The sequence below is a fragment of the Microtus pennsylvanicus genome, chromosome 17 (assembly GCF_037038515.1).
Source record: "Microtus pennsylvanicus isolate mMicPen1 chromosome 17, mMicPen1.hap1, whole genome shotgun sequence".
NCBI lineage: Eukaryota > Metazoa > Chordata > Mammalia > Rodentia > Cricetidae > Microtus > Microtus pennsylvanicus.
The window spans coordinates 38,340,003-38,366,829 of record NC_134595.1 but is presented as its reverse complement, the minus strand read 5'-3'; the positions used below and the strand labels follow the sequence as shown (position 1 = coordinate 38,366,829).

The following is a 26,827-nucleotide window of genomic DNA, read 5'->3' as shown; positions in this document are numbered from 1 at the left end:
GTCTGGGCTCTTGTCCTCCAGCTGTGTCATCAGAGAATATTTTTGGGATTGGCAGCTGCAGGCGCCTCAGGCACTCAGGCCCAAGCCTGGCCGGCAGTTGGGGACCTGGCGGCTGGAGGTGGGAGGGAGGAGGGGAAAGAGGCCCAGGCTGTGGGAGGGGGCTGGGAAGCGAGGCTCCTGAGAGCAGGAAGCCCGGCCGCGGGCAGACTAGGCTCCAGGGCCCCTCGCTGCACAAGCAAACAGGAAGGACTGCCCCCTGAGTTCTGGGCTCCGGGCCCAGGAATCGCCGCGCAGCAGGGTTGCAGCTCGGGTCGAGGAAAAGGAGGCGGGCAGGCACCGGAGTTCCACGGGTCCCCGTGCTTGCTCCACCACGCTCCGACCTCGGCTCCCGGCCTTCCCGCGCGCCCAGGCGGGCCATCTGCTGCGGCCGCGATGAAGGCTGACTCAGGGGATCAGGGAAGCCCCCCGTGTTTCCTGCGCTTCCCGCGGCCCGTGCGGGTGGTAAGTGGCGCCGAGGCCGAGCTCAAATGCGTGGTCCTGGGGGAGCCACCGCCCACTGTCTTGTGGGAGAAAGGCGGGCAGCAGCTGGTGGCCTCGGAGCGCCTGAGCTTCCCGGAGGACGGCGCCGAGCACAGCCTGCTGCTGAGCGGCGCTCTGCCCACCGACGCCGGGGTCTACGTGTGCCGCGCCCGCAACGCGGCCGGAGAGGCCTACGCAGCGGCCGCCGTGACCGTGCTGGAGCCCCCGGCTCCGGAGCCGGAGCCCCAGTCCTCTGATCACCCGCTGCCGCCTCCGGGCACCGGGGAGAGCGCCCCGGTGTTCCTAACAGGGCCCCAATCCCAGTGGGTGTTGCGCGGGGCGGAGGTGGTGCTGACGTGCCAGGTGGGAGGCCTCCCGGAGCCCAAGCTGTACTGGGAGAAGGATGGGATGGCCTTGGACGAAGTGTGGGACAGCAGCCACTTCGCGCTGGAGCCGGGCAGCGGCGCGGGTGGCCGGGGTGCGAGCCTGACGCTGCGGATCCAGGCTGCCCGGCTGCCCGATTCCGGGGTGTACGTGTGCCACGCCCGCAACGCGCACGGTCACGCGCAGGCCGGTGCGCTGCTCCAGGTGCACCAGCCCCACGAGAGCCCGCCCCAGGACCCGGATGAGCCCCCCGTACCCGTAGTGGAGCCTCTCAAGTGCGCACCCAAGACCTTCTGGGTGAACGAGGGCAAGCATGCCAAGTTCCGCTGCTACGTGATGGGCAAGCCGGAGCCCGAGATCGAATGGCACTGGGAGGGCCGTCCTCTGCTCCCCGACCGCCGCCGCCTCATGTACCGCGACCGCGACGGTGGCTTTGTACTTAAGGTGCTCTACTGCCAGGCCAAAGACCGTGGGCTCTATGTGTGCGCAGCGCGCAACTCGGCTGGCCAGACACTCAGCGCAGTCCAGCTGCACGTGAAAGGTAGAGCGCTGCGCACCCCCCCACCCCCCAGTGTTCTCAGAGGTCCTCCTTGCTCTTGTCCACCTCCGTGTACTGGGGGAATATTGAATTCCCATTTCTTACCTGCCTCCCACCCACAGGGGTGCGGATTTAGACGTCTCCAGTACACTTCTGAAATTCTTAGCACACTACCCAGACAGATGTTGAAAACCACTAAATTTAGGAATAGATGACTATGTGTAAACTTCCCAGGCCTACGCTGCCATCCTTTGCTCTTTTAGGCATTTTTTCCCAACTGGATTCCCATTGGTCAAAGATAAAAGGAGCTTTTTATGGGTGCAAATAACTAAGGCTAAATTAGTAACGTGCCAGTCAATGAGAACAAGGGAGCTGCTGTACTGAAAACACACATTTGGAGTGGAGGCTGTGTTCACAGCTTCAGGCCCTGAATCTGTTGGGAAGGCTCCGTGCAAACCTCGCTGGTGTAACTGCTCCTTCACAGGGGAGATAAACTTGCTAGAGGAAAAGTTCCTGGGCAATCTCTATTCTTTCATTAATCTGTTTACGTTTGAAAGAAAATGAAAACAAGGGAGGGGGGGACTACCTAACATTGTTTCAGTACTCATGAACAGAAAAAGGCAGAGAAAACAAAACACTCTCTAAAGTCACCCTGGAAGCTGAAGTTCTCCCTAACAGGATTTGATCCCAGCTCGAGGGATTACTCTGTCACTGGTTGTACCTAAGCTTCTCCTTCCAAGGGAAACATGTTGAGAAGTTCCCTTGAGTCCTGCCTGGCACGTAACCAAGTGTGTGGTACCTGAGCTGTGGCAGTGTCCTCACGGGCACAACTCAATGTGCCCAAACTTTGCAGGCCAGTGCAGAAGTGGACTACCCTCAAGAAAGCAAGGGAACTTCTCCAAGGGGCACAAAAACTTGTTTCCCCAGCACAACTTAGCTCCCTGGTGGTTTCCTATTTCTGAAATAGGCTTTTGCAAAGCTTAGAGTGCTATTAAGGTAAAATTCAATGCAGACCCTTGCAGAATTAGGGGAAAGTTGGAGAGTTAGGGAAGAGCTTGAAAGTTCACTGATCTGGCTCAGCTATGCCCTCCCTCTCCCATTTAACACACAAGCAAACTGCGGTGCTCAAGGTGACCTAACTGCTGAGCATCAGGGTCACGCTGGAAATCAGGCCATCTAACTCTGCTGGGAATTTGGCTGCCATCCTCCTTCTGGGAAGAGCAAGTAATGTATGTTACCAGGCCTCCTCAGCTAGCTTCTTCTGAGCCTTCTCTGGCTCTCCTCTATTCTACAGAGCCCCGCCTCCGGTTCACAAGGCCCCTCCAGGATGTGGAGGGCCGAGAGCATGGGATTGTGGTGCTGGAGTGTAAAGTTCCCAACTCCCGAATCCCCACGGCCTGGTTCCGAGAGGACCAACGCCTGTTGCCCTGCCGCAAGTACGAGCAGATCGAGGAGGGCACCGTGAGGCGCCTCATCATCCACAGGCTGAAGGCGGACGATGATGGCGTCTACCTGTGCGAGATGCGGGGTCGAGTGCGCACGGTGGCCAATGTGACGGTCAAAGGTCAGCTGGCCAGTGGGAGGAGGCTGAGGCCGGTGGTGTGTAAACCCTGGGCTGATGGGTTCCCGTCCACCTCTCAGGACCCATCTTGAAGCGCTTACCCCGGAAGCTTGATGTCCTGGAGGGAGAGAATGCCGTGCTGCTGGTGGAGACCCGAGAAGCTGGGGTCCAGGGGTGCTGGAGCCACGACGGGGAGGAGCTGCCAGCCACCTGCCAGAGCAGTTGTGGTCACATGCATGCCCTGGTCCTTCCAGGGGTGACCCGAGAAGATGCTGGCGAGATCACCTTCAGCCTGGGCAACTCTCGTACCACCACCCTGCTCAGAGTCAAATGTGAGAGCACTGAGCCCCGTAAACAGCAGGATCAGGCCAGGAGGGTAGCCACCGTCTGGGTCCTGGGTTGGCAAAGTGGGTCTAAAGCAGAAATGTTGTTGGGGGCTTGTGCAGGGCTCAAGTGAGAATCTCGCCTTTGTCCCAGGTGTCAAGCACAGTCCTCCTGGGCCCCCCGTATTGGTTGAGATGTTCAAAGGCCAAAAGAACACAGTCCTGCTGACCTGGAAACCCCCCGAGCCGCCCCCGGAGACGTCCTTCATCTACCGCCTAGAGCGGCAGGAAGTTGGGTCTGAAGATTGGGTCCAGTGCTTCAGCATTGAGAAAGCCGGAGCCGTAGAGGTGCCAGGGGACTGTGTACCTGCCGAGGGTGACTACCGCTTCCGCATCTGCACAGTCAGTGAACATGGCCGCAGTCCCCATGTCGTGTTCAATGGCTCCGCTCACCTTGGTGAGTTAATCCTTTGCCCGTCAGTGTCTGTACCCCGGGTCATGTCCTCCCTTCTCTGACTCTCTGACTAATGGTGTTCTTCCATCTGCCAGCTTCTGTCCTCTCTGGCCCTTTCTGGTTCTAACAGCCATACCCTGTCTCTCCCTGTCCCAGTACCCACAGCTCGCCTGGTGTCAGGCCTGGAGGATGTGCAGGTGTATGATGGGGAAGATGCCGTCTTCTCCCTTGATCTGTCCACCATCATCCAGGGCACTTGGTTCCTTAATGGGGAACAGCTCAAGAGCACTGAGACGGAAGGCCAGGTGGAGCCTGGAGCCCTGCGCTACCGGGTGGAGCAGAAGGGTTTGCAGCACAGACTCATCCTGCAAGCTGTCAGGCACCAGGACAGTGGAGCCCTGGTAGGCTTCAGCTGCCCTGGTGTGCAAGACTCTGCAGCTCTCACCATCCAAGGTGGGTACCGGTAGACACCTAGGCTGCGCCTGTTTCTCGTAGCTGGGCTGGAAGAATAAGGGGCCTTCGTGATGGGCTCCGATTGAGAGTTCCGGTGTTCAGGAGGCCACTTTCAACTTGCAGCATATAGAGCTTCATTTAGAGTGTCGTTTCTGTTCTTTGGATTGCCTTACTTTGCAGTAATTCTGTCACGTTGGGTTGGGGTATAGCCCAGTGGTACAACACCGCCTAGCATGTGTAAGGCCTTGGGTCCAGCTCTATAACACCAAAGAATAATCCCATTTGAGAGACGTGGATCACTGCCTGCTTTCTGTCTGCTTGTCTGATTGCCAACACTGTCTCCTAGTGTTTACCTTGAGCCAGGCACAGCATGATCCTTTTGATAGCCCTATGAAACAGGTTCTTCTGTCATTTGTACTTTGCCTGTGGGAGGCAGGCACAGAGAAGTTAAATGGCCTCTAGGATCCCCACCCTCCCATCCCCTCATCCCCACTCCACCCCACACACCGTGCTTCCTTTGGAACAAGGAAGGAAGGGAATGTATCATCACTCAGGATTGAGGGAGGGGGTGCTAAAAATTCAAGGGCCATTGTAGCATTTAGCTGTCTTGTTATTGCTAGAAGACCAGAGACCTTACAGTGGTAACTTAGAGAATCAGAAGTAGAGAGCAAAGGCAGAAATTATCAAGAGCAGTGTTTCTACATTAAGCCAGGACCACTAACACCAGAGGCACCAGGAGTGACGGGCTCTTTAACACTTCATAGGTATGCTGGGCCGTGGTGGTATAAGCCTTTAATCCCAGAACATGGGAGGCAGAAGCAGACGAATCTCTGACACTTTGAGGCCACCTCGGTCTACAGAGCGAGTTCTAGGACAGGCTCCAAAGCTACACAGAGAAACCCTGTCTCAAAAAAACAAATAAATAAATAAACAGGCAAATAAATAAAATTCTGAAAAATCAACAAAAAAATAAAAAAGAATTCTGACAAACAAGTAAATAAACAGATAGAATTCTTAGGTATAATAAAACCACTACTCTTAAGCAGTGACCTAAAAGCCTGACTTGGCTTGTCCTGCTTTCTGTGGTCATAACAGAACTGTTGATACTGGGTACTTTTCTTAGCTCACGGTTCTGGAAACTCAAAGTCCAAAGTTGGTCAGTTCCATCGGTTCAGTTTCTAGTGACCCCTGCCTCCAACCTTTCCCTAAGTCAGAACATGACGAGGAAGTAGAAAGGCTGTCAGGACAGCAGGAAGCAATACTTGGGGTGAACCAGCTTTGCGACAGCGTACTCAAGAGCTGACGGGTCCTGGGGACTCCTCCCACCAAGCTCGCCATGTCTGCTGCTTCCTGGTCCTCCTCCTCTCCTTTCATTGTTTGTTTTGTGCTTTTTGTCATTGGTGGTGGTGGTGGTGGTGGTGGTGGTGGTGGTGGTGGTGGTTGGTTAGGGTTTGTGTGTCGGGGGAGGGTGGGTGGGTTTTGGTTTTAAGAAGGTGTCTCACTATGTAGCCCTGCACCACCACACCCTGCCCTAGGCTTCTCCTCTTAAAAGTTCCAAACATCACCACCCTGAGGACCACATTTCCATCACATAGACCTTTCACTGATAACTCAGATCCTATCCAAACATAGCAAAGCCCAATACTTTTTTTCCCCCAAGTACAGGAAATTGAACTTAGTACCTTCTGTGTGTGCTTGACAGATGCCTGGCCTTTGTCCTCTTCCCCTTTGACCTCAGACCTGCTTTGAAAAACCTTGACACCTGGGCTTTAGTCACTGACAGCAGCTGTCTTCCTCTGTGTTCACCCCTACACAAGCACAGCTACCGGGGAGAGGATGCTTATTCAAACAGAATAGACCAAAGTGACCAGCTTTCTCTCCATGCAGAAAGCCCAGTGCACATCCTGAGTCCCAAGGACAAAGTGTCGCTGACCTTCACAACCTCTGAACGGGTAGTGCTGACCTGTGAGCTCTCAAGAGTGGACTTTCCAGCAACCTGGTACAAGGATGGGCAGAGAGTGGAGGAGAACGAGTCACTTATAGTAAAGGTGGATGGGCGCAAACACCGACTGATCCTGCCTGAGGCTCAAGTCCGAGACAGTGGTGAATTTGAATGCAGAACCGAAGGGGTCTCAGCCTTCTTCAGCATCACTGTTCAAGGTCAGGAACCATGCTGCTGAGGCTGATTCTGGGGGCTTTGTAACCCCTGCTCCTGGTTTGGTGGCGGTTCCCTTGTAAGGAAGGCTTGTTATATGCTTCATTTTGTGGTATTTGGGTGTGGCCTAGGGCCTTGTGGGTGCACGGTGAGTACTGCTTAGAGTTATCCCTGGTCTTGCATTTACGTCTTTAATCTCTCGTGTATCCACATCGTCAAGCACACTTGCTCACCAATGCATGCGCACCCTCTGCTGGAGTGGGTGAGGGAGCTAAATGCTCCCGAGGGAAGAAGGCAGTGGCTGGCGTTTATTGAGAACCTACTCTGGGGCTAGAGCTATTTTGCACCGATGCTCTTTTGTTTAATTTCCACAACTCATAATGGTATAATCTCAGCCAGGCAATGGTAGCACACACCTTTAATCCCAGCACTCAGGAGGCAAAGGCAGGCGGATCTCTGTGAGTTCGAGGCCAACCTGGTCTACAGAATTGAGTTTTGGGACAGCTAGGGCTGTTACAGAATAATTACGACTTCACTGTCATCACATAGCCAGCAAAGATGGTGCCTCAGAATCACACCCAGGCTCCGATTTTTCCTACAACTCATGGTGGTTGAAGTATGCAGAGGTAATAAGTATATTGGTCTAGTGGTTCCTATCAGACAGGTACACGCAAGACTTTTTGCAAATGCACGTACCCGGGACCCCTAAGATATCCAGAGTGGAGACATCCAGGTTTGAGCCTGGGGGAATCTTCTTTTTAAAAAGCTGACAGGAACTCAGCAAGGTGGCACATGCAGATTTGAGGCCAGCCTTGGCATTGTGAGGCACTATATCTTCAAAGAAGGGAGGAAAGAGCCGGATGGTGGTGGCCTAAACTTTTAATCCCAACACTCAGGAGGCAGTGGTAGGGGGGAATCTCTGTGAGTTCGAGGCCAGCCTGGTCTACTGAGCTAGTTCCAGGACAGCCAGGGCTAAACGGAGAAATCCTGTCTCGATAAACAAAGCCACACACACACACACACACACACACACGCACACACACACACACACACAAAGGGAGGGAGCTGACTCTCAAGGACGGTGGCTTAAGAGCTACTGATCTCTTTGCATAGAAATCCTGCTTCAACTCCATTACCAAGGAGACCTTGCAATGATTATGATCTGTGTCAGGGAACTCACTATCCATGTTAATCTGTTTTCTGTCACTGTAATGAAATACCTGAGACATCCATTGAAATTAAGAAAAGGTTTGTTGGGGGTTTCCGACCCCAAGACCAAGTGGACCCATTGTTTTGAGACCGTGATGAGGGTGCTCGATGACAAAGGCAGGGTTGGGTGTGGCAGAACAAATTGCTCATCTTCATGGTCAGGAAGTAGGAGGGGAAGGGGCTTGGGATCCCACCAACCCCTTGGAAGTCGGGCCCCAGTGACTTAAGGTTTTCCCATCTGATCACGCCACAACATCATGATCGCACCAGACCGGCCTGCAAGTCCTTAACACCTGGGCCTTGGAGATACTGCCTAAATACAAAACACAGCATTGCCCAGTGGAGTAGTTGCTTGGCGCTGGCTAAATCATCCTCCAGACCTTCTTCTTGTCCTGTCCTTGTGAAGGACACAGTAAACCCAGCCACATGCCTGTGATTGTGAGCTGCCTTTTGCCTCTGTTACTATTGGATGCCACTCAGCTGCCTTTGGGGGTCTTTGGATCACTCTGGACCATTTCATCTTCGGTCATAGCTAAGCTGCCTTGCCGTCAGGGTCTGCTGCATGCCAGGGCTTTGGTAACCCCTCTGCCTTACCCCCAGTGTCCTCATCTCCTGTATAAGGGGGTGTTTATGACCCATCTCTCTTCCCCATCCAGACCCCCCGGTGCACATCGTGGCCCCCCGGGAACATGTGTTTGTACATGGCATCACTTCCGAGTGCGTCATGCTGACCTGTGAGGTAGATCGAGAGGACGCCCCTGTGCACTGGTACAAGGATGGGCAGGAGGTGGAGCCGAGTGACTTCGTGGTGCTGGAGAATGAAGGGCCCCATCACCGCCTGGTGCTGCCTGCAGCCCAGCCCTCCGATGGGGGCGAGTTTCAGTGCGTCGCAGGAGACGAACGTGCCTACTTCACTGTCACCATCACAGGTGGGACCAGCGAGAGCAGCTTGCACACACACTCCTGCATGTCACACTTCAAGCCTCCGCTAGCCTCCCTACGTGGTCTAGTCCCAAGCACACCAGTCCTGGCTCCTCATCCCCGGCGGAGCCCTGCTAAGAGGGTTCGCCATCTTCCAGGAGCCCCCGCTAAGAGGCTTCCTTGGGGAGAGTAGTTCTGTTATAAAGTGGGTGTTAGGAGGTGTGGAACGGGTCAGAAAACTGAGGCCCAGTCTTCTCCCACATTTTATTTTTTATACTGTTCTTGTCTCCCCCACCCCGAGAATGGGAACTGCTCCCACAGCTAAAGTTGACACCACAGTCCCCATTATGCAGCTCCCACACAAAGCTTGGTGAGCTTTGGAGATAGTGGTCCTGTCATTCTGCCCGTGGTGGCTGTGTTTAGGATTATGCAGCTCTAGCTGTGACTGCCTACAGAGTGACTTCTGCTTCGACACACAGCAGACTTTCAAAGCAAAGCAGACAGGCACGCACCAGGAAGGGTAGCAGGGCACCCCGGTCCCACCCCGTCTCGCCTAGCAACGGCTGTCTCTGTCCTTCAGACGTTTCTTCGTGGATCGTGTACCCCAGTGGCAAAGTGTATGTGGCAGCCGTCCGCCTAGAGCGAGTGGTGCTGACCTGTGAACTGTGCCGGCCCTGGGCTGAGGTGCGCTGGACCAAAGATGGGGAGGAGGTAGTGGAGAGCCCAGCCCTGCTCCTGGAGAAGGAAGACACCATCCGCCGCCTGGTGCTGCCCTCCGTCCAGCTTGAGGACTCCGGAGAGTACTTGTGCGAAATCGATGACGAGTCGGCTTCCTTCACCGTCAGCGTCACAGGTGTGGGCCCACCCCAGCCCCCAGAGTCACCAGAGGACAGCCCTGAGTGTGAAGGGTGTTGAGTAGCTATTTTCTCACATGCCCGCATCCTGGTGTCAGGGAAAGAAGTGTGGGTTGAGGTGCATGCACCAGTGCCCCTGCTGGAAAGAACCTGGAACCCCAGTCAGAAGAAACAGGCCCTTCTCCAGTGTCAAGGGCATGTCTAGCTGTGCTCCCCCAGCTCACTGACTAACACCATCTGGGTCGGTCCCTGGGCTCCTGGTCAGAGAGCTGCCAGCCTAGCTAGGAAGACCCTTGGTCCCTGTGCAGCCCACAGATATGTTTTGTTTGGCCTGCAGAGTCATACCCAAGTCAGGACAGTCCAAATAACAACCCGGAGTTATGCGTCCTCTTGAAAAAGCCGAAGACCCGCCGGCTCTGGTCCCGTTTCCCCCCATGGCGACGAACAGCTGGCACTGAGTAGCAGCTGCCCCATAGTATGGGGCCCCCATCCCTCTGTTCCACCCACCCTGACATTCCTTCTGCCTCTCCCCAGACTTCTTGAGCTATTGATTCAACCCGACTTGGCCTCCACAGTTGGCATCCACTGTGTAAAACCAATAAACACACCAATGAACACTCCAAGACACCTGTGATAACTGATAAGCCTGCTAAGGGTCCAGGGCTCAACAGAGCAGCCAGGCAGGGAGTACCTGGGAGAAAGTCACCCAGGGTAACTGCAATAAAAGCTGGGCTTCATATACTCAGCAGCATATGAACAGACATGCATTTCCTTCCCAAAGGGCACAGCATAGCAAGAAGTCAGACACGTGTCGGAGTAGGCTGTCAGGGACTGCACAGGACTTCTAGGGCTTGCGACTGCTATCCTGGTCAGGGTAATGAAGATATTTACTTATTTTACTGCAGCTGAGTTATGGGTAGGCAGAGAATATTCTAGGTAGATAGACGTATAGGATAGCTAGAAGTGATGGTGGTGTATACCAGAGACTTTGGGATGGTGGTGTTGGTTTTAGGCAGTTCTGCGCATCACAAAAGAACCCCAGTGGCCACACTGGACAAACCACCCTATTGTTCATAGCCCTGTTACCTTCTTTCCTGGCCTGCCCAAGGAGTCATGCTGAGGCCGAGGCGCTCAGGGACCCCAGTTAAGGAGAACCCAGTGGCAACAAGGCTGTGCACACATTCTGTTTGAGAGCCAGCCACCGTCACTCTCTCGTTCCCAGCCCTGGCCAGACATAACAGCCACAGCCATAAAGTAGCAGGTGCCCCACAGGAAGTTCACACAGATACCACTTCACCTCCAGGCCAGAGTGGGTCTGCTCCCACACCCAGTGAGTTCTGCTGTTGCAGCTTCCCTCCAGCTCACTGCCTCAACCTGTTCCACAGCCCAGGAAGCTGCCTCCTGTAATCTTCTGGCCTTGCCATGATCAGACACTTTGTGAAAATCCCATGTGTGGAGGGGTGCTCCACCAGCTCAAGGCTGCCGTGTGCTGTGGTTGGGTCCCTCCCTGAGCTTCTGAAAAATTCCGTGTCTGGAAAGCTGGCAGTTCTCCAGTCCTGCCACTAGGGGGCCAGGTGTACTTTAGTCTTTGGAACTTGATTCCCAGGGGAACAAGAGGGCATGGCATTGAGGCAGGCTTGGGCTTGCTGACCGTTGAATAATATTGACTTGGTTCCTTTTCTGTGGAGAAGTGGTCTGTGCTGGGGATGAGATCCCTGGAACAGCGTGTAGCATCCTTGGGGAACTTTTAGATGAGTATGAGGAACTCTGGTGTACAGGTACAGAAGGTTTTCCCTAGTGGCTGCTAGCCTGGGCTTGGGTTCCCTCCCACTGCAGGCAGCAGGAGAGCCTGCCTGGAACAGAAAGTGCTTCCTCCTGCCCCCCAGGAGCTGGAGTCATTGCTTAATCATTTCGTGCCTTAGTTCTTCCACCTGGAAAATGGAGACAGCGTAGTACTTTTCTCCAGACATCACTGGGAGGCTAACCATGCAGAGCTCTTAGCGCCATCGCTAGAACATTAGGAAGGAAGGATCTGTTCTTACAGACCCTGACCGTCCCTTGTGCACAATTTTGAGAGCCCCCAAACCCTCAAAAGGCCTGTTAAAAGGTCAACAATAATCTGATATGGTGGTATACGTCTTTAATCCCAGCACTCGGGGAGGCAGAGGCAGATAGAGCTCTGTGTGCTCCACGCTATTCTGGTCAACACAGTGAGTTTCAGAGTGGCCAGGGCTATGTAGTAAGACCATTTCTCAAAGAAAAAAAAATGAGGAGAAAGGAAGAAAGAAAAGTTTGGTAGTCAAATTTATTTCACTAAAACTGAGTTTAATTGCTACATACTTAATTGCTCCTTAATTATCTGGTTTATCTGGTAGGACTAGTACATCTGTATCTTTCTGAGATGTGACTATTATTTTTTAATATGTTTTGCTGAGGGGAAAATACATTGCACAGCAAAGAGGTTAGCAGGAATAGTTTTAAGGGGTGGGGGCAAAGCCTGAAAGTGTTTTATAAATGAGAAATGCATCCTTTTTAGACTCCAAAACACTCTGAATTCTGCAAAGGGCTGACCCTAGGGATTTCAGGGGACAGATCAGGGACCTGTTGTTACTATTATTACGCTACTCAGTACTCTGGACTGTTATTGCCGCGTGGGCAGCACGGCCCAGATCATGCCAGCTGGTGACACTTTTGTTTGCCCCTGCTCCTCAGAGCCTCCTGTGCGGATCATATACCCTCAGGATGAGGTGACCTTGGTTGCTGTGAGTTTGGAATGTGTGGTGCTGACCTGTGAGCTGTCTCGAGAGGATGCTCCTGTGCGCTGGTATAAGGATGGGCTGGAGGTGGAGGAGAGCGAGGCCCTAGTGCTAGAGAGTGACGGGCCCCGTCGCCGCCTGGTGCTGCCTGCTGCCCAGCCGGAGGACGGGGGCGAGTTTGTGTGCGATGCTGGAGGTGACTCAGCCTTCTTCACTGTCACCGTCACAGGTGGGTAGCTTCTGTGGGCATTTCCGGGGAGGTAGAGATAGGGTGCTAGGGGGACAGGCATCAACCACCCTTCTTCCCTACTCTTAGGGGGACCCCTGTTTTCCTTTCCCCATACCTCTGGTCTCTTCAGTCTTAACCATTAGAGATCAAGCTGGGACAGTGACCACAGGCCCCAGCCCAGCGATTGGGATCATTCCTTTATTTAGCAAATGCTTATCAAACAGCTACTATATGCTTGACACCATCCTAGATGCTGGGTACAAAGTGAGCCAGTGAACTACAGAAACTCACTGGGAAGGGATAGACAAGAGGGGAAGCAAAATAAATGGTTCATTGTGTAACCAAAGATAAGTGTGTCAGAGGCATAGCACAGCATTGGAGGAAATTGGGATGGGGCTTGGGAGGAGTGACTCGATAGATATGGGTATGAGTTTGACCTGCCTCTGAGACCTTGGGCAAGTCCTTTTCCTCGTAGGAGTTCTCAGGTCCTTAGCTGTGAAGTGTATCCGAGAGTCAGGCAGCGGCCTTGAGTCAGAATCAAGTGCCGCTTTCTCTGCCTAGCTCCACCAGAAAGGATTGTGCACCCGGCAGCCCGATCCCTGGATTTGCAGTTCGGGGCTCCAGGACATGTGGAGCTACGCTGCGAAGTGGCCCCAGCGGGGTCCCAGGTGCGCTGGTACAAGGACGGGCTAGAGGTAGAGGTGTCAGAGGCTCTGCAGCTGGGTGCCGAGGGGCCTGCCCGAACCCTCACCCTGCCCCACGCCCAGCCCGAGGATGCCGGGGAGTATGTGTGTGAGACCCGAGATGAGGCTGTAACCTTCAACGTCAGCCTGGCTGGTGGGTGTGCTGGGGCCAGCCTGGGGCGGGGAGGCAGGGGCTGGCTTAGGCTTACCTTCTCCTTTCTTTCTGCAGAACTGCCAGTGCAATTCCTGGCCCCGGAGGCAGCCCCGAGCCCGCTCTGTGTGGCTCCAGGGGAGCCAGTGGTGCTGAGCTGTGAACTGTCCCGAGCAAGCGCACAAGTGTTCTGGAGCCATAATGGGAGCCCGGTGCAGCAAGGCGAAGGGCTGGAGCTGAGAGCTGAGGGTCCTCGCCGAATCCTCTGCATCCAGGCTGCAGACCTAGGTCACGCAGGTGTCTACACCTGCCAGTCTGGGGCAGACCCAGGGGCCCCAAGTCTCAGCTTCAATGTCCAGGTGGCTGGTGAGTACAGCGTGGAAGAAAGCCTTAGTAGCACCCCGTACCCGGGACTCCCCCACTTTCCTAAAACACCACATTTATCCCCTTGCCCAGTTTCCCCAGTTTGCCTTCCTGTCCTCCTCGTTGCCCTCCCAGTGACCCCTAGCTCTGACCCCACAGAGCCCCCGGTGCGGGTAGTGGCCCCCGAGGCAGCCCAGACGAGGGTTCGAAGCACCCCAGGCGGGGACCTAGAGCTGGTGGTGCACTTCTCCAGGCCAGGGGGCCCTGTGCGCTGGTACAAGGACGGGGAGCGCCTGGTGAACCAGGGGCGGGTGCAGCTGGAAGAAGCCGGGGCCAGGCAGGTGCTGCGGGTGCGGGGGGCACGGAGAGGGGACGCTGGGGAATACCTGTGTGACGTACCGCAGGACAGTCGCATCTTCATCGTCAGCGTGGAAGGTAACAGTGCACCCCTCACGCCCACTGGTTTCTGGCACCCACAAAGACCACCTCCTGTCCTGGGCTCTCCTCCTACATCTCACCCAACCTGCTGTCTGTGGTTCCCACCTATTTGTGCATGACATCACCGAGAGAGCAAACTCCTTTTCCCAGGACCCGAGCATACTTGTGGCCCAGTAGAGAACAGGGTCTCTAGAGTCAACTTGTTCAGGGTCCAACCCAGACTCTGCTCTCTGGGAATTGGGTGACATTAGCCAAGTTGTTTTACTTCTCTGAGCCCAAACTCTGAGCTGGAATAGCAAATAGGTTTCTATGACTATTAAGTGTTGTAATAGGGCCCATAGTAAATGATGTATTGGTACTAGAGACTTGGGAAGAGGTGTCAGGCTGGGACTGCAGGGAGCTTACGAAGGAATTGTTATCCTGGTCTTTGGGAGAATCCCCATGACCAACACACAGCAGAATCTCACTCAAGCTGTAGTAATTGGTGGGAGAATGAGGGTTGAGTCCTACAGAACAGATGAGGAGAGAGGGAGAAAGAGGTACCCAGTTCACTGCCTCACCCCTCCTTCCAGAACCCCCACCAGTGAGACTAGTCTCCGAACTGACCCCCCTGACGGTCCACGAGGGTGACGATGCCACATTCCAGTGTGAAGTTTCAACACCAGATGCCCAAGTCACCTGGCTACGCAATGGAGCCGTGGTCACTCCAGGGCCCCAGCTGCAGATAGTCCAGAATGGTTCAAGCCACACTTTGATCATCCGAGGCTGCCAACTCAAAGACACAGGGACCGTTACTGCACGAGTGGGGGCCACGGACACAAGTGCCAGGCTCCATGTTCGAGGTTTAGTGCCACTGAGTGTATAACCCTCCATTCCCTGTAACCCCCTCCCAATCCTGGCCTAGTAGTGAGATAGCCAGCGCCAGCCTTCAGGGCTCCGTGACCTCCTCTTTCCTCCCCCTTCCAGAGACAGAGCTGCTGTTCTTGCGGCGGCTACAGGATGTGCGAGCTGAAGAAGGTCAGGATGTGTGCCTTGAGGTAGAGACAGGCCGAGTGGGTGCCGCTGGAGCCATCCGCTGGTTACGAGGTGGGGAGCCTGTTCCCCTCGACTCTCACCTGACCACCGCCCAGGATGGCCGTGTCCACCGCCTCTCCATCCGTGGTGTCCTACTTACCGACCAGGGTACCTACGGCTGTGAGAGCCACCATGATCGCACCCTGGCCAGGCTCAGTGTGAGGCGTGAGTGCCCTGTCTTCTCCTAATTCATCACCCACCTGGCTGGCCCAGAGTCCCCAAGACCCCCCACCAAAGTGCCCCTTTCTGCTAAGGACAGTCTGCCCTGGCCATCCCAATCAGGGGTTAGAGCCTGAAGCCTCCCTGCTTGAAGCAAAGCATCTCTCTCTCTCTCTCTCTTTTTTTTTTCTAATGTTTTCTGGTTACCTCAGAAGTCCGCATGGACTTTGCTTTCCGCCTTCCACTTCCAAGATGGCTTTGTTAGCAACATAAATGCTATACTACAGAAAGACTCTTTCTTATGTATTTATTCTTCGGAAGAATGACTGACTAATAGCACTTTTCACCCGCCACCCTATGCTGGAGCCCCCCCCCCCACTACTTAGCTGCATGACTGACCCCACACAAGTTTCCCTAAAAATAGGGCTGACCTCTCTACTCTAGAGACTTGGAGGAAGTTAGCGGAAATGTCAGGTCTTGGCGATTGGCTGTCATCAGTGATACGTGTTCATCACAGTGTGATCCAGCGTGTCACTGATCTTTATCTAGTGCAATAGGGAAAGCTGTGGCCAGCAAAAGTCAGAGCAGCTGTCAAAGATTACACAGTCCATATGCAAATTATATGTTAAAGCTAGGCTCCAATCCCAATGGGTCTGGCTTCAGATTTCCTGTTCCTTCCAATGTCACAGAACCCCACACCATGTGCCTTCCCACACTTCTCCCCCCCTCTCCCCTAAACTCTTAATGTTCCTTTTGTGTGTTTTCCTTTTCCTAACCTCCATACACCTCTCCCCTGACCAAATTGTGTCTGTCCTTTCCTCCCATCTACCCAGTCTGACTTCTATAGTTAGGGTCTCCCATTGAGTGCTGGGGGTGGTGTGGAGAGTGCTGAGGGCTGAGTGAACCCCTGAACCCTGCCCAAAGCTAGAGATACCATCCTCCCTCTCTCCTCATCTTCCCACACCAGCGCGGCAGCTGAGGGAACTTCGGCCTCTGGAGGATGTGACTGTCATTGAGGGGGGCAGCGCCACCTTCCAGCTGGAGCTGTCCCAGGAGGGAGTGACTGGAGAGTGGGCCCAGGGTGGAGTCCTGCTGCACCCAGGGCCCAAGTGCCACATTTATGCAGAAGGCCGTACTCACCGCTTAGTGCTCAGCGATCTAGGTCTGGCTGACTCAGGCTGTGTCTCCTTCACCGCGGATACCCTTCGCTGCGCTGCTCGGCTCTCAGTGAGAGGTGTGGCTAATTTCCTGTGTGTGACCACTGATCTAACCAACCGTGTGGCTCCTACTGACCACCCTGCCCAAGTGGGGAACCCCTGGACCCTTTGGATCTGTTTGGGCCCTTCTAATGAACACCTTGTGTATGACTGCTCAGTTGCCAGTAGCCCTGAAAACCGGTGCTACATTGAGCAATCCCGTGTCTGTGTGGTCCCTCTAGCCTATCTACCTGACTACTCTTAATCCGACTCAGTGATCCCCTTTGCTGCCTAAAATGTGCCCCTTGTCGTTCTTCCACTGAGGAGCCCCTGAAGAGTGCTGTAGTACTGATTCTGCCTGAGGGCCCCCATTTTTCCAGCCCGAATGATTTCCCCATTAATCTCCTGTGGCATTAATGGACCTCAGGCTGTGTGGAGTTTTTACGCGTCCTGTCCACCTCCCTCAAGCCCAGTGTCTGCTGCTATCCATTCCAACTGTGTGGCCACCGCTGTCCATACATCTATGACTGACCCCTTGGGAATCTCTTCAGCTTCGACCATTCGCCTCCAGCCCCAGCATGTCCCCTGCTGACCACCTCATATGACTTCCAGCTAGTCACTCCTACCCCGTTGACTCTCTGGCCCTGCTGTGTCTCCCATTTTCCAGCATCTCCTTTGAACTTCTGTCGTCCAGTGTCCTCCACTCACTAGTAACCTCTTCTGACCGCCTGCATGTGTCTGCCACTGACGTGTGTGTGTGTGTGTGTGTGTGTGTTGTGCATACTGGGCCCTCACTCCCCACTCACCCCTGTCCCTTGGCCTTGTTCTCCCGTACCCACTCTCAGAGGTCCCAGTGACGTTTGTGCGGGGGCCACAGGACCTAGAAGTGACTGAAGGTGACACGGCCACTTTCGAGTGCGAGCTTTCCCAGACTTTGGCTGATGCTGTATGGGAGAAGGTCAGAGCCTGGCCCTAGTGCAGACTTGTGCACATAACAATAGTACGGGCAAGAAACTAACACTCACCGTACCAGTGAAGCGGGCAGTAGGCTGAGATTGATGGCACAGTTAATCCTTTTTAATCCTTACAACGCCCTGTGAAGGGACGCTTTGTTGTCACCGGGTTGGTTATCTAAGGAATATGTTCTGCGGGATGAACGGAGTTAGTTGCTCAATGTTAGAAAAAAAAAGGGGTAGAGCCTTTGTTGGAAACCAATTTTAGAATCCACACTCAGTGGGTCCATGAAGAGCTCTGGGCTTTCTTTCTGTGCCATTGGTGTCAATTCTTGACTCAAAAGTCCCCAAGGGATGGCACCTTCTCAGAAAAGTGACCAGAAAGGGAAGATGTGGGATGATCCAACCCTAGCAGGGGAACACAGTGAACCCCACTGGTGAGCCTCTAGATAGCTTGGCATGCATAGAGAACACTGCCACCTTCCGCGGCGGCGGCTCCCAGAGTCTTGCTGGGCTCGGTCTGATCGGCTTTATATGCTGTCCATAGGATGGGCAGGCACTCTCTCTAAGCCCGAGGCTCCGGCTCCAGGCGCTCGGCACCCGCCGCCTTCTGCTGCTGCGGCGCTGCAATTCCTCGGACGCTGGAACCTACAGCTGCGTTGTGGGGACGGCCCGCGCCGGGCCCGCGCGGCTGACAGTGCGCGGTGGGTACCCAGGGATTCCGGGGCTGGGCACTACTCTGAGCCACCTGGCCCGCAGAAGGGTGTTCCCCCACAGTTTACACACTTTTAGGGAGGGGGCGTGGCGGGTGTGTCCTGGTTCCGCCCCGCCCCTGCCTCACGCCCCCGGCTCCGCCCCCAGAGCGCGAGGTGTGTGTGCTCCGTGAGCTCCGGTCCGTTAGCGCCCGCGAAGGAGACAGCGCCACGTTCGAGTGCACCGTGTCGGAGGCCGAGATTCCTGGGCGCTGGGAGCTCGGAGGCCGTGCCCTGAGACCCGGAGACCGCGTCCGCATCCGACAGGAAGGTCTGGCCGCTTTTCTACCCTCTGTGACCCGTTGTTACCTTGCCCAGGGTTGAGGCACACTCCGCCCCATTAGGATTAGCTCCGCCTCTAGCTCGATCAGGCCCCGCCCCTCGGCCCCACTACCAGGGTCTCCCGGACTTTCCTCCGCCGCCAGCTTCGAGTCCTGCTTAGCTCCTTTTTTGCTTCCTCTCTCCAATTCCACACACCGACACCTCGGAACCTCCCTGGGACCTGCTCGGGTACCACCTTCGTTCTCGAATCCTCCCGGGAAGCGGCTGAGGCCTCGCTACCTTCCCCTCCCCCCCCTCCCCAGGGAAGAAACACATTCTGGTGCTGAACGAGCTGCGAGCCGAGGACACCGGTGAAGTCTGCTTCCAGGCGGGACCGGCCCGATCCTTGGCTCGGCTGGAGGTGGAGGGTAAGCTTCTGAGGCTAAGGGGACAGGGAAGGGCATCACCTCCCGTCCTGGGACTGACTGGCCGCAGATTCTAGAAATGCCGCTTTCTTCATCTCTCCTCTTCGAGGAGATCTCTTGGGGTAGATCACAGAGGGCAGCCCATTTTCTCAGGAGGAGACGGAGAGCAAGAGATTTTGAGCTGGTCGTGCAGGGAAACTGACATGTGGCACGGCGGGCTTGTACTAGAAGCGGAGGTCGTAGGCAGGGAGGAAGATGCATCTCTCCTCTAGGGGCCATGCGTGTCCTTATTAAGCCTCTGTCCGTTCCCGCCCCCCTTCCCCCCACCGCAGCGTTGCCTCTCCAGATGTGCCGCCGCCCACCTCGCGAGAAGACTGTTCTGGCTGGCCGCAGGGCGGTCTTGGAGGTGACTGTGTCCCGCCCTGGAGGCTACGTATGTTGGTTGCGGGAGGGGGTCGAACTGTGTCCCGGAAACAAGTATGAGATGCGCAGCCACGGTCCCACCCACAGCCTGGTCATCCGTGACGTCCGACCTGAGGACCAGGGCATCTACAGCTGCCAGGCGGGCCAGGACAGTGCTGACACACAGCTGCTGGTAGAGGGTGAGTAAAGCCCTCTGGGCAGAATCCCGGGAACAGGAGGCTGACCGGGCAGGGGGGTGCCCCCTGGAAGCTGCAGCGCTGAGACACACCTATGGGAGGTTTTCCAGGACTCAGGAAAGAGCTCTTGGCTGCAGGTGCTGGTGCATGTGGGGAGTGGGGGAGGGGCGGGAGAGATCACGCCCAAGGCCGTGGAGGAGAGGAAGCCCTGAGTCTCAAGGGACCTTTCCCCGACCTTCCTAGGACCCTTCTTTCTAGGGCTTCTTTCCTCTGTTCCTGGAGCATGCTTGTCACCCCCAAACACCCCATTGCTAACAGTTGCTGTCTTTCTCACTACCCACCAGTATCTGCTGGTACCTGACCTTCACCCGCTCCTGCCCTTTGTCCAGCTGGCTTCTGCTCTGCTAACTGGGAGACAGCTCCTTCCATTCTTTACCTCTTTCACGTAGGAGGTGCCCATCCTACGCCAGATCTTTGCTTATCTTTCACACATTTTGCTGTGTGTTCCACCCTACCGGCTCTCACCTTCTTGGCCCCACAGACACCCTTGACAGAGGCTCTGAAAGGGTGGGACCCAGCTCTTCCCCTTGTGGGTATCCAAGGGCTGCCACAGAGAGGAAACTGGCTTTGCCCACTCTCCCCACCCCAGTCCCACATGCAGTCATTCCTCTACAGGTGACTAGCGGACTGAACCCGACTGGGCAAATGCCCTTGGACGGATGGTACAGAAGGAGGCGTGTACCCTTATACTGGGCATGGTGGATGGGAGGAGTCAGAGATAGCGAAACAATAAAAACAAACAAACACTACCGTTCATGCCCACGCCTGTCTGTGTGCCATGGGAGGGCAGGCCATGCTTGGAGCCCCTATAGTCAGTGGCATAGCTCTGAGGTTGCAGGGCTTCCAACGTGATTGATGGGAGTACCAGTTACTGAAGACTTCTGGCAGAGGGCACATAGTTTGGCACATTTATAAAAGTTGTTAAACAGGGTGGGAGGGGACAGAAGCATGAGGTGTCTAGGGTGGCATGGCAGACACCAGACATGCACCGTGCATTTCAGCCCTTCTCCCTCCACCCTCCTCCCAAACCCAACCGAGAACAACACTCCCCGCCCCTATCCCCTGCCATGGCTCTTCAGGCTGGTTGCTTTGCAGAGGCCAGGGGACCAGGGTCAGGGGTGCTGTCATTAGCTCCATGGACAATGACGAGAACCCTTAGATGAGTGGCTGGAAGGTAGAGCAATAGGGGAGGCAGGCCGGCCTCTTCCTCACAGACATGCAGGAGAGTGGCCCATGGGACCCCAGCAGTGGGACAGGAGGCGGGGCTGGCCCTGAAGAAGCCCTGCCAATCAGAAATCTAAGGCAAGGGTCCCAGTGTCCCCTCAAAGCCTACCCCCTTCACACACGCATATATGGGCAACACAGAACCCTGAGCACGTCCCAGTGGGGCTCACATCCCGAGTCCCTCGGGAGCTTGGACCGGAGCTTCTCCCTCAGGCCAGGCCTACCTAGCCTGAGACACAGCCTCCCTTCCGGTGGCTGGCCAACCCTCTCCAAGGAGGGGAGAGAGACAGTCAAAGACCACAGGGCCGTGCAGCCTCAGCAGTGGCCTGGCAGGACTCTCTAAGCTGGTAGAGCTGGTGACTGCAGAGTCTAGACAGGCAACATGACTACACCCGCACGGGGGGTCCCGAGCAGGTTGTCAGTGGCCCCCGGGACCCATACTCATAGTCCGTGTCCGTGGGTGAGGTCATGAAGGAGCTCAGAGAGCTCCCAGTCTGCCGGTCCCGGAAGCTCTGGATGTAACTCTGTGGGGGAGATAAACACCGGTGTGAGTCCTGCTGCAGAACCACCTCTCCATGTCCCACCCAGGCCTGACACTCCCCTGGCCTGCATAAACCCAAAGCATCTCCACACTAAGTCCACAACCCTAAGAGGCACCATATACCATGTCCACTTAGTGTCAGTACTTGGGACACCTGCTCAGTTGGATCCATCAGGGCCCAGGTATAGAGGTTCTGATGGATGGACAAGCATAGGCCTTACGGTCAGTGTCCCCCAAGAAGATTCAGTCCTGCACAGTCTACATACACCTCCCACCCTGGAGCTGGAGGGGCTCTGGGACCTCACCGGGGAGAGGACATCTCCATTGAAGCGTTTGATGGGCACTGGCCTGCGTCTATAGGCAGGGTCTGGGGGACCAGGCCGGGGAGGAGCCCGAGGACCTCGGGGAGGAGCCCGAGGGGGTCTCTTCTTCCTCCGCTTCTCCTTGCGTTCTTCCTGTTGCCGGATCCGCATGAGCTGCACTCGCCTTCGCTGCCTGCTGATGACCACTGTAGAGGGATGGGCCCAGGAGACTCAAGTTCATATAGCTCTTCCCTGAGCCCTCTCCCTTCTTCCCCTCGAGGAGCTTCAGGCTTCCACAGTCCCTTGCCTGTGACCCACACTTCCACCCTGTTACTTCCTTTCCTGATTTCTCACCTCCAAGATGGCACTTCCCAGCTTTTCTCTTCTCGCAAAGGCACGTATGTGCAATCCCCCCCTCCGCAACTGTTGTTGCTGTGCCAACCCTAAGGCCTTGGGTGACTCCCAGGCCAGCTGCCATCATCTTTCAACTGGACAGCTGCTTCCTCACTGTTCCTTTCTCTGCTCGCCTCCCTCTAATGCAGTGGTTCTCAACCTGTGGATCTAATCCACTTGGTGAAATGACCCTTTCATAGGAGTTGCCTAAGACCACTGTAAAACACAGATATTTACATTATGATTCATAACAGTAGCAAAATTACAGTTATGAAATAGCAACAAAAAATAAGTTTATGTTTGGGGGTCACCATGACATAAGGGACTATATTAAGGTCGCAGCATTAGGAAGATTGAGAACCATTTCTCTAATGTGTTCTACATCTCCCAACATTAACCTACTATTTCCTCCGCTACCCTAAGTCCTCCATGGGCATCTCACTGTCCTAACAAAACTCGGCGCAGAGGGTTGACACCATCAGCCTTCCTTGGCCACTCTAACTACAGTGGAATCCGTAGGGTGAAAGTTTCGTATTACTTTGTATCACTCCATATCACTCTGCACAATTAGAATTAACTTATATGTTTGTTTGCATGTTTAGTATGTTTCTCAGCTGCCCTGGATGGACTCTCATAAGAGCATGACCCCCGTCTCTGTTAGCATTTGTTTGTTTGTGGTCCTGGGAATCAAGCTCGGAGCCCTGCGCGTGTCGGGCAAGCACGCTGCCACTGAGCTACATCCTCTATCTTTCTTCTGTTTCACCTCTGCTATATCACCCCAGTGCCTGGAATGGGCTTGACCTAGAGCCGGTGTCCCACACATTCTTTTCTAGTGAATATTGTTATTAAACCCTATTCTCCTAGACCCTGGTCAAGTCAATTTTCTAACTGAGGCTTTCCAATTTTGGTGTATATAGCTTCCGTCCCCTCTCACTAATCCCCCAATCACCCCACCATCTTTGTCCATCCCTTCCTCCCATGCCCACCCTAGCCTGTGCCCTCTTACCTTCTGTGTGGGAGTCCCTCTCGGTTGTCACCCTCCACTGCACCAGAACGCCCATCAGGCTAAGTAGGGGCCAGAGTGCCAGCAGGGCCCAGCTCCGCCAGCAGAGGGGAGGCACAGGCGCAGCCCGCAGTCGCTCCACCACGTAGCGCCCCAGCAGTAGCAGTTCAGCAAAATAGTCTGCGGCAGTGGCGATGAGGGCAGCACCAGTCACAGCAGTGGCAAGGGTGGTGAGCAGTCTGGGCCAGCGCAGCGTCAGCAGGGCAAAGAGCAGGCCGCCTCCCAGAAGCAGCCCCAGTGGGCCCCACACGGAGCCAGGCTGGTAATAGGGGGCAGAGCCCAGTAGGGCGGCAGCAGCGAGCAGCAGACCGAGCAGCAGCCCCACCAGGAAGAGGCCCACGCTGCGCACCAGCATGGCTACCAGCCCGCAGAGCAGCCCAATGCCCAGTGCGATGCCTGCGCTTGCCCCAGCACTCAGCTGCGTCTCCAGAACCCGCTCTCGGTAGCACAGCAGGAAGATGACCACTGAGCCAAACAGCAACCCAGTGAGGAAGAGGACTGCCTTGAAGCAGCGGTAACCTAGAGGAGAACAGGGTCAGTGAGGGGTCAAGAAGGCATTTCCAGGTTGGAAGTCAGAGAGTGGGAACATAGAGACACAAGGGAATCAGAGGCAGGGGTGCTATAATAAGAGAATTAGAGGTCACAAGGGCTCAGTGGTGGAGCTAGAGGTCAGGGGACCATATAGATGTTTGCTGGGAATCACTGGGAAGACACTGATTATTGAAATAATGCTTTGAAGTCTGAGGGATAGAGTTAAGGATCATTGGGATCGAGTATATCAGTAATGGGGAAATAAGGGTCTTTAGAATCATGTGGTTCAGAGAGATCACTCTTTGGAGTCACAAGGGCATCAATAATGAGTCCTTAGGGCCTCTGAGGAGGACTAGTCAGAGATGAAGAACATGGAAGTCAGGGGAAAAAGTTATGTATAAGTATGAGGTCACATAAGTTTACATCCCATACAAGGTGAGATCCTTGTTTGGTCATAGGGCTTCAGAGCTAAAGCACTTCTGGAAGGTTGCAGAGATAGCAGAGCTGGGTTATGGGGCGATGAGGTCTTTGCAGATAGAAGGAGAATCATTAAGATTATTAAAGACAAAGGGGAACACTAAGGCCAGAGAAATGGGACCATAGTGATGAGGAACTAGAGACCATAGTGATGAGGAACAGTCTCCCGATCAGAGTGACAGGGATCAAAGAGAACCATTGGGAGGGTGCTAGGATCCGTATAGGACTGTTGGAAATCCAAGAGGACCATGCGGAGAAGTTGTGGTTGTGAAGTTTCAGAAGAGCAGGTTATGGGGACTTTCCACCATTAGCAGTGTATGAAGGAGAGAGCGGGTATAGATCTTGAACAGTTGGGAAGGCAGAAGTCAGAGTTGGGAGTCAAGGAGAGGCAGGGAGAGCCAAAGAGAAAGATAATAAAGACAAAATGGAGATTTGGTCCCAAGCATGAGGGTATCGGATCCCAGAAGGCTCTGTAGTCAGAGAGGAACAGAGTTTAGAAAAAGTTTCTGAATCCCATGGTAGGAGCATCCAAAATGGGTAGGATGATGGGGGAGCTGAGGATAAGGAATTAAGCTGTCCAGAGCACCATGCAGAAGGAGTAGGTACACACAGAACAGAGAGGATGGAGACCTTTGAAGACCCATTATAAATCCTAAACTCTTGTGGGGGAGCATTTCTCTGCCCACCTTGCAAAAAATGTAAAAGTAAGACCATCTGACCCACACCCCAAATTTCCAACTATTCTAACAGAAGGTATAGAGTCTACCACACTGGGGCAAACAGCCAGCCATTTTGCCCAAACTAGTTATAATACTTACAATCTGCTTGGAGGCTGTCTTTGGGTCCCTACACATAGAAAACAGTCTCCAATGTAAAGTTCTATAACTTTCTGAAGAACCCACTGGGCATTTACTCTAAGCTGCCACTGACCCATATGATATCTCTGTGGAAATGAGAAAAAGGTATATTTTTCTCTAAGGAAGATAGCCAAGACCTTGAGAGCTGTCAACTGGACCCACACTCACCTGTTCAACTGAACTCCTGCAGTTACACACACCACACACACACCACTGTACCATGTAATCCATACTAGACTTGCGCTTCCGTTCCTCTGCTTCAGCTTCCTGAATGCTAGGATTACAGACATACCACGCCCTCCCCCATACAACTCTTCACAATACCCATCCTTATGGGAATCTGCCTTGTAGGCGATCTCCATGTGTGTGACTACCATACAGCCCACACTAATATGTATCACAAGTGTGAATATTCCAGGTCTCGCCCCCACCATACAATATGCCCTGCTGTAAGGGACCATGTTTAATCACCATGCTAAGTGTTTTCAGTGTCTGCTTAGCCTGCTGATCCAAACACATCTTCACTACAATAGCTACTATTCTTTGAGTACCTACTAATTTGTGCCTGTACGAGACAAACATTGTTGCCTTTGTCCAGGTGGGAAAGCTGAGACTCAGGTTAATGTACCCATTACATCACAGTGACTAACATATAGAGCCAGGTTCAAACTCAGAATCTAATTTAAAACCTGTGCTCTGTGGACTCCAGAGTCAATGATCTACAAATATACCTGGGATCAATACGAGAAAGATATTGCCACGGGGGTGGGATGGGCTGAAAATGTTTTGAGAGACACCAGAAAAGGAACCTCAGGGAAACAGTGGAGGGACTAGATGAAGAATGAGGGGGGCTCTCACCAAAGAAGCAGTAGACGACTCCAAACAAACAGCACATGATGCAGACGAGGGCCGGCAGGGCCTGATACCTGCGCTCCAGAGGCTGTTCACAGGGTGCACCCCAGAAGGCATCATCTGGCTCCGGGGGCAGCAGCTGGAACCGCAGAGTTTCCATAGTACCCGGCATAGTGCTGGGAATGGAAGAGGGTCACCCTCCCAGGTCAACCTGACAGAGAGGAAATTGGGGTCAAGAGTCAGTCGTGGGTCTCCACCAGGAAAACAGCGCTAGTGGGGGAATTCAGCAAGGGCACAGTGGACAAAGGAATGGTGCCCACATCAGGCAGCGTTGGAAGCGTCTCCGGAACCCGGAGTAAAGACAAAGGGAAACAAGTGCCTGGCTAGAGGCGGTTAGGATGGACTTAAAAGAGGGACTAGATGGGGCCAGACGAGGGTAGGGTGCTGCTGGCAAAAAAGAGGCAGCCTGGGCACCATCTGTGAGAGGCTCATTTTGGGATTGTCCAAGATCTACCTGGGCTGGAGGTGACCTGAGCTTCCGAGCAAGAGAGGCTGTTCAAGGACCGGAGGAGCCGGGGTGGTGGGACGCCAGAGGTTCCTACTGACTGGGGTCGGGGCAAAGTCCGCCGTGTGAAGGGGGCTGCTGGGCCGGAGAGACAGGTCTCTGTGCGACGGCGTCGCCGCTCCACCTCCAACACCGACTGGCACTGTAGCCCCACAGCCCGGGGTCTCGGACCCAGCCCGGGAAAGGGAATGGAGCAGGAGCAGGAGCAGGAGCAGGAGCTCGGGCTGCCCCGGAGCCGCGGCCCCATGCCCTGAGCCCGCCGGCGGCCTTTGGTGCTGATGGACAGCTCCGGCCTCTGCTCCTGACGTCACTCAGGGTGCACCATCCAGGCAGGGGCGGGCTGCTTCTGACGTCACCAGGGACGCACCAACCACGCCGGGGGAAGCAGGGGACTCCGCCCCCGGCGTCTGCCTCTCCGGCACTGAGGAGGGGGCACTTCCGGGGGTCCTTCCCCTTTAACCTCCTCCCCCTCCATCCTCTCCGGTAGCTGACGGCTGAGATCCCACCTCGGGGGCGGGGCCCTCGCCTGACACGTCGGACAGCAGCCGCCTG

At 54.8% G+C, this 26,827-nt stretch overlaps 2 protein-coding genes across 6 annotated transcripts; one reads left to right on the top strand and one right to left on the bottom strand.

The window, feature by feature from the left end:
• Nucleotides 1-138: 138 nt before the first annotated feature.
• Obsl1 (obscurin like cytoskeletal adaptor 1) lies at nt 139-20,226 on the top strand. 4 transcript variants are annotated; one of them, XM_075951402.1, is made up of 21 exons: nt 139-1,444; nt 2,736-3,005; nt 3,083-3,334; nt 3,480-3,782; nt 3,936-4,232; nt 6,120-6,392; nt 8,253-8,525; nt 9,098-9,370; nt 12,084-12,356; nt 12,918-13,193; nt 13,269-13,556; nt 13,713-13,988; nt 14,564-14,833; nt 14,958-15,230; nt 16,192-16,458; nt 17,266-17,378; nt 17,921-18,077; nt 18,235-18,396; nt 18,710-18,814; nt 19,144-19,413; nt 20,086-20,226. In XM_075951402.1, exons 1-21 carry the CDS (start codon nt 433-435, stop codon nt 20,091-20,093), a joined length of 5,691 nt encoding a protein of 1,896 aa, XP_075807517.1. In that variant the 5' UTR covers nt 139-432; the 3' UTR covers nt 20,094-20,226. The 4 variants fall into 4 exon arrangements, with proteins under 4 accessions (XP_075807517.1, XP_075807515.1, XP_075807516.1 ...); XM_075951400.1 differs by lacking the exon at nt 13,713-13,988 and having other exon boundaries at nt 283-1,444; XM_075951401.1 differs by lacking the exons at nt 13,713-13,988; nt 20,086-20,226 and having other exon boundaries at nt 283-1,444; nt 19,144-19,421.
• Nucleotides 20,159-26,827, bottom strand: Tmem198 (transmembrane protein 198). Of its 2 annotated transcripts, none has more exons than XM_075951407.1 (5): nt 26,225-26,595; nt 25,785-25,921; nt 22,937-23,512; nt 21,541-21,743; nt 20,159-21,218 (listed from the first exon to the last, which is right to left on the bottom strand). In XM_075951407.1, the coding sequence occupies exons 2-5, from the start codon at nt 25,828-25,830 to the stop codon at nt 21,081-21,083; spliced, it is 963 nt and encodes a 320-aa protein (XP_075807522.1). In that variant the 5' UTR covers nt 25,831-25,921; nt 26,225-26,595; the 3' UTR covers nt 20,159-21,080. The 2 variants fall into 2 exon arrangements, with proteins under 2 accessions (XP_075807522.1, XP_075807521.1); XM_075951406.1 differs by having other exon boundaries at nt 20,225-21,218; nt 25,717-25,921; nt 26,225-26,827.